The sequence below is a fragment of the Phyllobates terribilis genome, unplaced genomic scaffold (assembly GCF_046119375.1).
Source record: "Phyllobates terribilis strain yellow unplaced genomic scaffold, ASM4611937v1 Scaffold_2__4_contigs__length_985480577, whole genome shotgun sequence".
Classification (NCBI taxonomy): domain Eukaryota; kingdom Metazoa; phylum Chordata; class Amphibia; order Anura; family Dendrobatidae; genus Phyllobates; species Phyllobates terribilis.
Genome location: NW_027362762.1, coordinates 424,463,446 through 424,476,586, shown reverse-complemented (window position 1 = coordinate 424,476,586; position 13,141 = coordinate 424,463,446). Strand labels below are relative to the sequence as shown.

At 44.2% G+C, this 13,141-nt stretch overlaps 1 protein-coding gene across 6 annotated transcripts in view; it reads right to left on the bottom strand.

Annotated features, from left to right (window-relative positions):
- The window catches only part of GTF2I (general transcription factor IIi), a 107,874-nt gene that overhangs the window by 14,875 nt on the left and 79,858 nt on the right, over positions 1-13,141 (bottom strand). For 3 of the 6 annotated variants that reach the window (XM_073665176.1, XM_073665178.1, XM_073665181.1), the window contains 4 exons: positions 12,198-12,381; positions 12,043-12,095; positions 10,901-10,978; positions 2,525-2,608 (listed from right to left, as the gene is read on the bottom strand). In XM_073665176.1, the coding sequence (XP_073521277.1) occupies positions 2,525-2,608; positions 10,901-10,978; positions 12,043-12,095; positions 12,198-12,381 (399 nt within the window). The remainder of the gene's footprint in view (positions 1-2,524; positions 2,609-10,900; positions 10,979-12,042; positions 12,096-12,197; positions 12,382-13,141) is intronic. The other 3 variants (XM_073665177.1, XM_073665179.1, XM_073665180.1) reach the window with 3 other exon arrangements.

The window sequence follows — 13,141 nt, the reverse complement described above, 5'->3', positions numbered from 1 at the left end:
GCCGTGCGCCCAAACAGTGGTTTTCCCCCACATATGGGGTATCGGCTTACTCAGGAGAGATTGCACAACTAGTTGCATGGTGCAATTTCTCCTGTTACCCTTATAAAAATGCAAAGCTGGGGGCTGAAAAACATTTTTGTGGGAAAAATGTGAAAATTTTATTTTCACGGTTCCATGTTATAAACTTCTGTGAAGCACCTGGGGGTTCAAGGTGCTCACCACACATCTAGGTAAGTTCCCTGAGGGGTCTAGTTTCCAAAATGGTGTCACTTGTGGGGGGTTTCCACTGTTTAGGCACATCAGGGGCTCTCCAAACGAAACATGGCGTCCGCTAATTATTCAAGCAAATTTTACATTCAAAAAGTCAAATGGCGCTCCTTCCCTTCTGAGCCCTGCTGTGCGCCCAAACAGTGTTTTTTCCCCACGTATGGGGTATCTGCTCAGGGGAAATTGCACAACAAATTTTGGGGTCCATTTTTTCCTGTTACCCCTGCAAAAAAAAAAATTGGGTCTAAAGTAACATTTTTGTGAAAAAAGTTAAATGTTCATTTTTTTCTTCCCCATTCCAAAAATTCCTGTGAAGCACGTGAAGGGTTAATAAACTTCTTGAATGTGGTTTTGAGCACCTTGAGGGGTGCAGTTTTTAGAATGGTGTCACTTTTTGGTATTTTCTATCATAAAGGCCCCTCAAAGTCACTTTAAATGTGATGTGGTCCCTAAAAAAAATGGTTTTGTAAATTTTGTTGGAAAAATGAGAAATTGCTGATCATCTTTTAACCCTTATAGCGCACTAATAAAAAAAAAATTTGGTTCCAAAATTGTGCTGATGTAAAGTAGACATGTGGGAAATGTTATTTATTAACTATTTTGTGTAACATATCTCTCTGATTTAACAGAATAAAAATTCAAATTTTGAAAATTGTGAAATTTTCTAAATTTTCGCCAAATTTCCAATTTTTTCACAAATAAACCCAAGTGATATCGAAGAAATTTTACCACTATCATGAAGTACAATATGTCACGAAAAAACAATCTCAGAATCAGCGGGATCCGTTGAAGCGTTTCAGAGTAATTACCTCATAAAGTGACAGTGGTCAGAATTGTAAAAATTGACCTGGTTATTAACGTGCAAACCACCCTCGGGGGTAAAGGGGTTAATCCCATAGAAAATTTATGGAGGCAGTTGAAGCGACTGCCTCAAAATCTTAATGATTTAGAGATGATCTGCAATGAGGTGTGGACCAAAATTCCTCCTGACATGTGCGCAACCCTCATCATCAACTACAAAAAACGTCTGACTGCTGTGCTTGCCAACAAGGGTTTTGCCACCAAGTATTAAGTGTTGTTTGCCAGAGGAATCAAATACTTATTTCTCACTGCAAAATGCAAAAATATTTATCTAATTTATACAATGTGATTTTCTTGATTTTTTTTGGGATATTCTATCTCTCAATGTTAAAATTAACCTACCCTTAAAATTATAGACTGTTCATGTCTTTGTCAGTGGGCAAATTTACAAAAACAGCAAGGGATCTAATACTTATTTCCCCCACTGTATATATATATTATTTTTATTTATTTTTTATTTATTTTTTTTGTAAAGAAAAACTTTTTAACATTTTTTACCTTATTATTTAGTCCCCTTGGTTCGCAAGTACTGCAGTACATAGAGAAAATATGAAAATCTCGGTCTTCTATAAAGCTGTAGGCACCCAGCAGACATGGTAACCCATCGATGCTCCTTTGATCATACCGGGGGGCCGATGGAAGCCATTGCATCTAACAACTGGCAACCACTCCATTTAAATGCCACTGTAAGAGAATGGCAGCGGCATTTAAATGGTTAGCAGCAGCATTTGGAGCTTAGCTTGGGCTGCTGCTGTTAGACACAGGTGCCAGCAATGTAATACAGCCGACATCTACCTACCTCCTAAGCTCTCTCTACAGATGGGAACCTAACAAAGGTCTCTTTACAATGAGGGGTCAAAGGGAATCTATCACCAGGTTTTTGCTACCCGATCTGGGAGCCACATGATGTAGGGGCGGAGACCCTGATTCCAGTGATGTCACTTACTGGGCTTCTTGCTGCACTTTTGATAAAATCTGTTTTATCTGCTGAAGATCTATCAGTTCTCTGAATTACTGACTTGTACTTAGCAATGAAAGATCTCATCATCAGGAGGGGCACTGAGGAGCTGTTAAACAGGCAAGATGAGCAGAGACTGAGTATAAACTCTCAAAAAGTATTACAGAGCCATCTTGACATAGATTATGAAATTAAATATTAACTTTATCAGGTCGAAGAGATAAATTTAATAATTTTTCCAGCTTGAATTGCAAAATCCAGGGACAAATTTGATTTAAATGTTGAACAGCCTTGATTGTAGTCCAAAGAACTACTTTACTCTATTAGCCCAGCTTATGTGCAGTATACACTTAGTATATTAGAGGTTTACTGTATATTATTGTGTGTACTTTCTGTTACAATATAAAGGATAATTCAGTATTATTGCTTTCTGCTTACCAAATTTCCGACTAAATAGTTCATTAACCTGTTCCCTCAATTGACGAGCCTTGTCTATTTTAATTGTTCTCTCTATGTCCATATCTATAAAATAATCCGAAAAAGACTATTACTTGAAATATCAAATGGAGAAAAATATATATTTTTTTTATACAAAAAGTATAACAGCGCATAAATGGTTATGTTAAAAAGACGTAGTTACTTACCGGTAACGGGATTTCTCAGAGCCCATGACGGCACCATGGAGAGAGGGGATCCGCCCTTCAAGGACAGGAAACCTACAGATAAAAAGGGCGGTACCTCTCTCCCGCATCAGTTGTTTACAGTACATGAGAGGACCACCAGGTTAGTAACACAAAATTTTACAATTTAAGACCTCGTCAGGCACACCACGTGGCTACAAGTGACTAATAAGTGTGCACACCCACACGTGAAGGGAGGGAATGTATGGGTGCCGTCATGGGCTCTGAGAAATCCCGTTACCGGTAAGTAACTACGTCTTTCTCCTTCCCCCATGACGGCACCACGGAGAGAATTACAGAGAAGTGACTAATTAGGAGGGGACCACAGCTTCCAGAACCCTTCTCCCGAAAGTAAGGTCCGAAGAAGAGGTTAAGTCTAGCCGGTAGTGATTGAAGAAGGTAGAGGGGGAAGACCAGGTTGCCGCTCTACATATCTGCTCTATCCTAGCCCCGGCCTTCTCCGCCCAGGAGGCTGCCACCGCTCTTGTTGAGTGGGCCTTCAGCTTCTTCGGGGCAGCTGCTCCATGTGAGGAGTACGATAATGTGATGGCTTCCCTTATCCATCTGGCCAGCGTGCCCTTAGAAGCTTTCTTCCCCTTACGGGGGGCCCTGAAAGCAAACAAAGAGAGAACTATCCTGCCTACACTCTTGTGTCGCCTCTAGGTATCGGAGTAGGCACCTTCTGACGTCTAGTGTATGCAAGACCTTCTCTTTCGTGTTCCTAGGGTTGGGGCAGAAAGAAGGGAGGGTGATTTCCTGGGACTTGTGAAATCTTGACGCCACTTTTGGTAGATAGGCCGGGTCGGTTTTCAGAGTAACCCTATCCTCCAAGATTTGTGTGAAAGGGGGGCCTGCCAATAGGGCCTGAATATCACTAACCCTACGTGCGGATGTGAGAGCTACCAAGAGTGCTGTTTTTAGGGACAGAATTTTTAGGGATACTTCCGACAGAGGTTCAAAAGGGGCCTCCGTTAAAGCTGAAAGGACCAGGTTCAAATCCCAGGGTGTAGTATTTCGGGATGGGATGGGTCGGGATCTAGCTGATGCTTTAATAAACCTAGATACCCATCTATTCCTAGCTAGGTCAAAGTTATAGAGCGCTCCCAAGGAAGCAACTTGAACTTTTAAGGTACTTGTGGCCAGGCCCTGCTCCAAGCCCCTCTGTAAAAATTCCAGGATAGCCGTCAATGGAACCTCCCCACCTAACCTGGAACCTGAGACTGAAAGGAATTTCTTCCAGGTTTTCCCATATAGTTTGGTGATCACAGGTTTTCTACTTTGAAGTAGTGTGGTGATAAGATTTGGGGAGAAACCTTTGTCCTTCAGAAGAGCCCTCTCAAATTCCAGGCTGTCAAGTGTAAGCTTGAAGCCCGAGGATGGAGAACCGGACCCTGAGAAAGAAGGTCTGGAAGCTCCGGAAGGACCCAGGGGTCGGAGATTGATAACCTCCTCAGCCATGAAAACCATGCCGTCTTTGGCCAAAAGGGGGCTATCAAAATTACCCTCGCTTTCTCTTCCCTGATTTTCCTCAGAACAGCTGGAATCAGAGCTGTCGGAGGAAAAGCGTAAGCTAGAGGGTAACTCCATGGGATCATGAAGGCGTCCACGGCTACGGGGTTCCCTTTGGGGTCTAGGGAGCAAAATGAGTGTGTTTTCTTGTTCCGATTGTTGGCAAACAGATCTATGTACAAATGTGGGGTCGTCCCTCCAATCTGCCGAAAAACTGACTGATTTAACTCCCATTCGCCCTGCTTTAGTTGAGTCCGACTCAGAAAGTCTGCGGTGCGATTTTCTATCCCTTTTATGTGTAGGGCTGATAGGGATTGTAAGTTCCTCTCGGCTAAGCGAAAGATGACCTCTGTCGCCTGCATTAGGGAATGGGACCGTGTACCCCCCCCCTACTAACTGGTTGTCTGAAAAGACCCTCACGTGGTGTCCTTGTAGTGTGTGCATGAACTCCCAGAGTGCCTGCTCTACTGCTAGGTGCTCCTTCATGTTCGAGGAAACTAGTTTTAGGCGTTCTGTCCAGACCCCCTGAGCTACCAGGTTGTTGAGGTGAGCCCCCCAGCCCCCGGGACTTGCATCTGTGGTCAGGATTTGCAGTGTCAGGATTGTCCAAGGAATCCCCTGGGCTAGATTGCTTATGTTCCCCCACCACTCTAAGGAAAGTGTGGTTTCTGCAGATAGCGTTAACAGCCCTTCTAAACGCCCTTTTAGGGCTTTTTCTGCCTCTAGGATTTCCCACTGAAGGGTCCTGGTATGTATTTGAGCCCATTGGACGGCCGGAAAGCATGCTGTCAGGGAGCCTAGAAGGGACATGGCTTTCCGAAGGGACATAGACGGGTGGGACTTTGCCCGCGATATCTGGCCTATGATTTTGTGAATTTTCCCTGAGGAGAGACAACACTCCTGTCTTTTTGAATCCAGCACGATGCCTAGGTATTCCTGTATCTGGCATGGTTCCGTTTTGGACTTTTCCAGATTCAAAAGCCAACCTAAGTGAGTCAAGGAATCCATGACCTTTTCCAGATGGGATTTGCAGTGTAGGAAGGAGCTGCCTATTACCAGGAAGTCGTCTAGGTATGGGACGACCAGGGTGTTCTGTTCCTTTAGATGAGCCATCACCTCTGCAACAACTTTCGTGAAAACCGTTGGGGCTATGGCGATGTCGAATGGGAGGGCCTTATATTGATAGTGTTTGACCACTCCACCCATAGGAACTGCTACTCTGAGGAACTTCTGGTAGTCTTTGTGTATCGGGACGTGATAATAAGCATCTTTTAAATCCAGGACGGCCATGAAACAACCAGGAAACAGCATTTTTACCGAGGATTTTATTGTTTCCATTTTGAAGGCCTCCACCTTCAAAAGTTTGTTCAGCTTCTTTAGATTCACAATCGTCCTGTTCGTCCCATCTGATTTTCTCCTCAGGAATAATGGAGAATAGAAGCCCATGCCTTTCTCCCCCCCGGGGACCTCCCAAAGGACTGCCCTCCCTACCAGTCCGCTGATCTCCTGCTCCAAGGCCAGTTGCTCCTCGCTTGAAGACCTTTCGGGGTTATAACAAAGTTTTGCTGAGGGAATTTGAGGAACTGGAGTTTCAGGCCCGATTGCATTAGGCACAGAATCCATGAGCTGTTGGATATTAGCTCCCAGGCCGGAAGAAAGCTTGATAGCCTCCCCCCCCACCTGGGGCAAATCTTCATTGAGGGGGCTTTCTGTTATCATTGGAGGGTTTGTTAAATAGGAACCCTTTGGTCTTCCTTCTCCTCTCTTCCCACCTATCCTGCTCTCAAGGGGGCTTTCTACGGATAAACCTTCTACTCCGAAAAGGTTTCCTGTAAACAGTGTTAGACAGGATAGGGAACCGCTTCTTATTGTCCCCTGCCTTATCCAAGATGTCATCAGGGGCGGGCCCAAATAGAAGCTCGCCCTCACAGGGGATGGAGCACAATCTAGATTTAGTCTGTAGATCCCCGGGCCAACATTTGAGCCAGAGGGCTCGTCTAGCTGCGTTAGCAAGCCCTGCCGCTCTAGCACTTAACCTGACGGAGTCCGCCGAGGCGTCAGCAAGGAAGGCTGCTGCCCCTTTCATTATCGGGATAGTTTCAAGGATTGTGCCTCTAGATGTTTTCTGCATCAGATGAGATTCAAGCTGATCCAGCCAGACCATTAATGACCTGGCCGTACATGTCGCAGCTACCGCAGGTTTTAACCCCCCCCAGCGGCTTCCCAGGAACCCTTTAGGAAGGTGTCTGCCTTTTTATCCATGGGGTCTTTTAAGACGCCCATGTCCTCAAATGGAAGGGAGTATTTTTTTGAAGCTTTGGCTATGGCGACATCCAATTTTGGCGCTTTCTCCCAAAAGGAACATGCAGGGTCCTCAACCGGGTACTTTCATTTAGGGGAAAGGAAGCCCTTCCTCTCCGGTGTTTTCCACTTTTTCTTAATCAGAGAGTGAAAATGTTCGTTGAGTGGAAAAGATCTCCTCTTTTTTTGCTCTAGACCGCTGAACATTACGTCTTGGATGGATTTTTTGGGCAGGGGATCAGCTAATCCCATGGTAGACCTGACTGCCTTGATGAAGCCATCTGTTTCCTCGATAGGGAAACAGCCCCGTCCTCCTCTATCTGTAGACGAGGAAGAGGAGGAGGAAGAGATGGAAGTGTCCGAATCTCTGCCATCCTCAGAACTGCTAGATCTGGACTCGGGGGATATGTTTTTAGTTTTCCTTAACCTTTTGCCCCCCTGAAAAGATTTAATGGTGTTTTCGACCTGCGATTTAATTAGGTCTCTAAGTTCAGAGGCAAATCTCGGGGTTCCCTCGCATATAGTCTGCTCAATGCAGGAGCTGCAGAGTCTCTTATCCCAAGTAGTGGGCAAGGCTTTAGTGCATAGTGCACAAGTCCTATTTTTTGTTTTCCCTCTACTCTTTTTCCCCTATAGGAGACAAAAAAGAGAGAGAGCAAGGGCCCCTAATTACAAAATGGACTTTCACGAAGCTCACTTACCAACCAGACGGAAGAGCGGGTACCGGTTCAGGAGGTGGAGCCATCTTTGTAGACGGAGTCCTCCTGGAAGATGCTGAGGTGGAATCCTTGCTGCGCTGCGACGATCTGCCGGAACGCCCGCTTCCACTGTTACGGTCATGGTGCCCCGTTTCTTCAGGCTTCTTCATTCGTTGGGTTGGCGGTGGTGGTGTCGACTGAGGATGCAGCTCTTGCTCCTCCGGCAGCTCTTGGTCACTTATTATTATTTATTTATTTATTATATATATACAGTACAGACCAAAAGTTTGGACACACCTTCTCATTTAAAGATTTTTCTGCATTTTCATGACTATGAAAATTGTACATTCACACTGAAGGCATCAAAACTATGAATTAACACATGTGGAATTATATACTTAACAAAAAACTGTGAAACAACTGAAAATATGGCTTATATTCTAGGTTCTTCAAAGTAGCCACCTTTTGCTTTGATGACTGCTTTGCACACTCTTGGCATTCTCTTCATGAGCTTCAAGAGGTAGTCACCGGAAATGGTTTTCACTTCACAGGTGTGCCCTGTCAGGTTTAATAAGTGGGATTTCTTGCCTTATAAATGGGGTTGGGACCATCAGTTGTGTTGTGCAGAAGTCAGGTGGATACACAGCTAATAGTCCTACTGAATAGACTGTTAGAATTTGTATTATGGCAAGAAAAATGCAGCTAAGTAAAGAAAAACAAGTGGCCATCATTACTTTAAGAAATTAAGGTCAGTCAGTCCGAAAAATTGGGAAAACTTTGAAAGTGTCCCCAAGTGCAGTTGCAAAAACCATCAAGCGCTACAAAGAAACTGGCTCACATGAGGACCGCCCCAGGAAAGGAAGACCAAGAGTCACCTCTGCTTCTGAGGATACGTTTATCCGAGTCACCAGCCTCAGAAATCGCAGGTTAACAGCAGCTCAGATTAGAGACCAGGTCAACGCCACACAGACTGCTAGCAGCAGACACATCTCTTCAACAACTGTTAAGAGGAGACTTTGTGCAGCAGGCCTTCATGGTAAAATAGCTGCTAGGAAACCACTGCTAAGGACAGGCAACAAGCAGAAGAAACTTGTTTGGGCTAAAGAACACAAGGAATGGACATTAGACCAGTGGAAATCTGTGCTTTGGTCTGATGAGTCCAAATTTGAGATCTTTGGTTCCAACCACCGTGTCTTTGTGCGATGCAGAAAAGGTGAACGGATGGACTCTACATGCCTGGTTCCCACGGTGAAGCATGGAGGAGGAGGTGTGATGGTGTGGGGGTGCTTTGCTGGTGACGCTGTTGGGGATTTATTCAAAATTGAAGGCATACTGAACCAGCATGGCTACCACAGCATCTTGCAGCGGCATGCTATTCCATCCGGTTTGCGTTTAGTTGCATCATCATTTATTTTTCAACAGGACAATGACCCCAAACACACCTCCAGGCTGTGTAAGGGCTATTTGACCAAGAGGGAGAGTGATGGGGTGCTACGCCAGATGACCTGGCCTCCACAGTCACCAGACCTGAACCCAATCGAGATGGTTTGGGGTGAGCTGGACCGCAGAGTGAAGGCAAAAGGGCCAACAAGTGCTAAGCATCTCTGGGAACTCCTTCAAGATTGTTGGAAGACCATTTCCGGTGACTACTTCTTGAAGCTCATGAAGAGAATGCCAAGAGTGTGCAAAGCAGTCATCAAAGCAAAAGGTGGCTACTTTGAAGAACCTAGAATATAAGACATATTTTCAGTTGTTTCACAATTTTTTGTTAAGTATATAATTCCACATGTGTTAATTCATAGTTTTGATGCCTTCAGTGTGAATGTACAATTTTCATAGTCATGAAAATACAGAAAAATCTTTAAATGAGAAGGTGTGTCCAAACCTTTGGTCTGTACTGTATATATATATATATATATATATTTATATATATATATATATATATATAATCTCTATTATAAATGTATATAACTTTGTTGTTTTTTTGTTTTTTTTTTCCAGAGTGCCAGAGCTCTGATGAGCAGCTACTGGCGTCCTCTGCTGCCCTTTAAGGCACTGGGACCTGTAGTGACCCTCCTCCCCCGCATCTGCGGGAGGACGCTCGCGCCTGCGCAGACTGGCTACCCAGTCATGCATTGCGGCGCCGCGTCATCCAGGGGCGCCCGGCGCGCTTGCGCATGCGCGGCAGACCCGGAAGTTGAAAAGCACGCTGCCGGGCCGCGCCGCGCTCTCACCTCCGCAACCAGGGGGGTCCAGCACAGTCCTTGGCGGGCCCCGACAGGCCCTGTCCTCTTCGTCCGGACCCCCCTAAGCACACCCTAAGTGCCCACTGACCCCAGTGGTGGCGCATCAGGACACCACACCAGCCGAGGCAGGGGACTCCCGCTGCCTGGATCGGACTGGCCGGGCCTGGCATCCCACAACCTCCATCTTCTGGCACCCCGCAGGTATGCCTCCTCCGGACTGTAGAATCCCGTCAAGGACAAGAAACCAACTGATGCGGGAGAGAGGCACCGCCCTTTTTATCTGTAGGTTTCCTGTCTTTGAAGGGCGGATCCCCTCTCTCCGTGGTGCCGTCATGGGGGAAGGAGAAAAAAACTTCACAAAAAAAAAGGAAGCCATACTTGCCAATACCATGACCAGACACAAATGCACAACAGCATGCAGCGGGTCCCCCATGATAAAGGCGCGGGCAGCACCGATATGAAATACTAATGAAACAACCACTTACTAACCCAGCAAATATCCGTGGGTGTATTAAAAATGCACACAGGCTTGCATAGGGTGCCATTCACACCATTATGTGAGATGCACCTCTGTCTGTATAGCAGCTTACTACCAATGCTCCTACTATTATATCAGGTGGGCTGGCTAGCACCATGTGTAGACCCACAGGACAGACACCCCCCATTACCCAGCCACCACTTAAGGGCTCGGCCTGCACAAAAACATGCAACAAAGATGTATATAATGCATGAGGTATTGGTCGATATTTTTGACAAAATATACAAGCTGGCCAATTGAATGAGAGGTTGGTCATTATTATTGAGGGTATATACACATATTAGGCTCTCCATAAGAGTCATGTACCCCGATTCATAAAAGTGTTTTAGACAGTTTTCTGGCATATAACAACTTCAAATGCCACAATTTTTTTGCGCAACTAAAAAATTGCGACTTTTGCAGTTATTACACCAACTTGGACAGCTCAGCCAAAGTTCTTGGAGCATAGCTGGATGGGGTATAGCTAAGCTCGCCCATCTAACTCATGAAAATTTACACCACTTAAGTGGCTTAAATTTTGCCATAAATGTACACCATTCCCTGACTATAGTAAAATTTCTGGCGATAGCGCACAAAAGTTGTAAGGTGTAACTAATTCACTAAGTGACAAGTGTTTCTTGAAAGAATTAGATGCATCTCACGCCAGTTATCAGATTCATTAAGACTGGTGTTCACAACACTAGTCTTAATGAAGACTAGTCTTAATGAAGACTAGTCTTAATGAATCGGGGCAATAGTTTCTGCCTCTATCTACCAGACTCAACCTTGCGAAGTGCCTTAAACTATTTATCATTTTAAGAATTCTGTGTACTAAATGCTAAGAATGTATACAAACCACATACCCGGTACTGTTACTTGGATGATATTAAGATCCTTAACTCCGGATGCAGTGACTGGTTTATTTTGTGCTTGGATTCCTGCTTAAAGTAAAAACAAGACTTTTTCTTAGGTAACATATATGTTAAATTACTTACAAAAAGAAAATAATATTGTTTGAAACTGATTAGACGCAACAGTGTTTAGCTCAAAGAAAATTGCATATCCTGATACACTGTAACAATCTTAGTTGAGAGTAGTTTACATATAAATAATGAATGTTTCTATTCATTGACAGAAAGTTTAGATCTTGAAAGGTTAAACATAAAAATGTATATGAAGGTTCTAAAACTTTTAATTAAAGGGAATCTGTCACCCCCTGGGACTTTTCAGACCGCTAATATGGGTATACAGGTGATTGAAATGTGAGTCTATACTTACCTGTATGGCCCATATTAGCGGTCTGGCTGTTGCGTAATAGCAGAAATAATTTAATAAAAAAGCTAAGCTTTGCGTCCCCTGGACGCCAAGAAATGCCCGCCTACTAGCCCTCTTTCCCTACTCACCGCACCTCCCCTGCATAGGACCCTGTGATGTGCAGTTCCCGGCCGGGGCCCCCGCCTGTGCTGTTTCCTCTGTACGGACGGCGCTCTTCTCCCTGCCGTCAGTGTAGTGTTTTGCAGCAGGGAACTTGTGCGCTGGGAAGGCAGAATGACTCGACACCTGCGCACAAGTTCCCTGCTGCAAAACACTACACTGACGGCAGGGAGAAGAGCGCCGTCCGTACAAAGGAAAGAGCGCAGGCGGGGGCCCCGGCCGGGAACTGCACATCACAGGGTCCTGTGACGTGCAAGGGAGGTGCGGTGAGTATGGAAATAGGGCTAGTAAGTGGGCATATCTTGGCATCCGGGGGACGCAAAGCTTAGCTTTTTTATTAAATTATTTCTGCTATTACACAACAACCAGACCGCTAATATGGGCCATACAGGTAAGTATAGACTCACATTTCTATCACCTGTATGCCCATATTAGCGGTCTGAAAAGTCCCAGGCATGACAGATTCCCTTTAAGAATTAATTGTAGTCAATTGTGGAATCTTGGAACTAATAGGAACAGCAGAGAAGACACAACTGGTATTATATTCTGTGGATTACACATGAATACTTACTTTGTGGGTACTGTAGTGATGTGTCTTTAGCAGCAGCCTCAAATAATTCCGGTCTGATGAAAAAATATTAAAATATAAAAAATACAATAAAATTTTAAATTATGAAGTCAAATAATGATTTTCCTAAATAGCAAGTAAAGTATGGATTGCCTCACTTTTTAATAATAAATTTAATCTTCGCTCGGTTTCTAAGAATTTTCTCCAATCTAGGAATGCCAAAAGTGGAAGGTCTGCGGAATGGAACTCCCTCAGGAAGACCTTCCACGTAGAAGTCTTCTGGGTAGGATTCAAACAATGCAAATGGCACTTTGAATGGTTCTTTCATACCTAGAGCTTCCCCTAAATGAAAAAAAAACAGCTGGTGACTCTTTGGTAAACTCTTTGAGGATAGGAATAGTTCATGTGAAATATGTGCTTTCACGTACAAGTTACTACATTTACAAATTCTACCCATAGACCTATGCAGACCTGTAAACCTCCTATTCATGCATCTATACCATGACCACTCAGCACACATGCAAAAGCAATCTAGACCGTACAGAAGTCAAACTCTGCAATAAATTCATATTCTGATGCCCCAATCAGTCAACAATTCAAATACATTTTTCCTGCTAACTGAAGTGGAGCCAAAAATAATTCATTTTATGATACTATAGGACCGATTCATCAAAAAACTGGAATAAAAGCTTTGAAAAATTGCAAAACTTTTGAGTAATGTAGAATTCCACAAAAATGTTGCGACTCTTGGCGTTTTCATGCCAGTTTGAATCAGCTTCACCGAAAAAAGCGAAGCCAGCGTGAGCGGGACATAGTCACGATTGCCTATCCAATTCATTAAAAGTGCTGGCGTTTTGGACTCCAATAATAGTACTTTATTTCCCGCACACCACCCAGAATATGCATCAAATTGTGGCATGTGCTTCTTAATGAATTCAGTGCATTGTACTCTAGAAATACTGTCATAACGTCAGCATATACTACTCAACACTTAATGAATCGGCCCATTGTCTAAGTAAGCTTGAAAAACCAGAACAATTAATATACTGCTGTGTAAAATGATAAAAAGTAATAAATGATTTGTTAAACTCAAAAGGCCAGG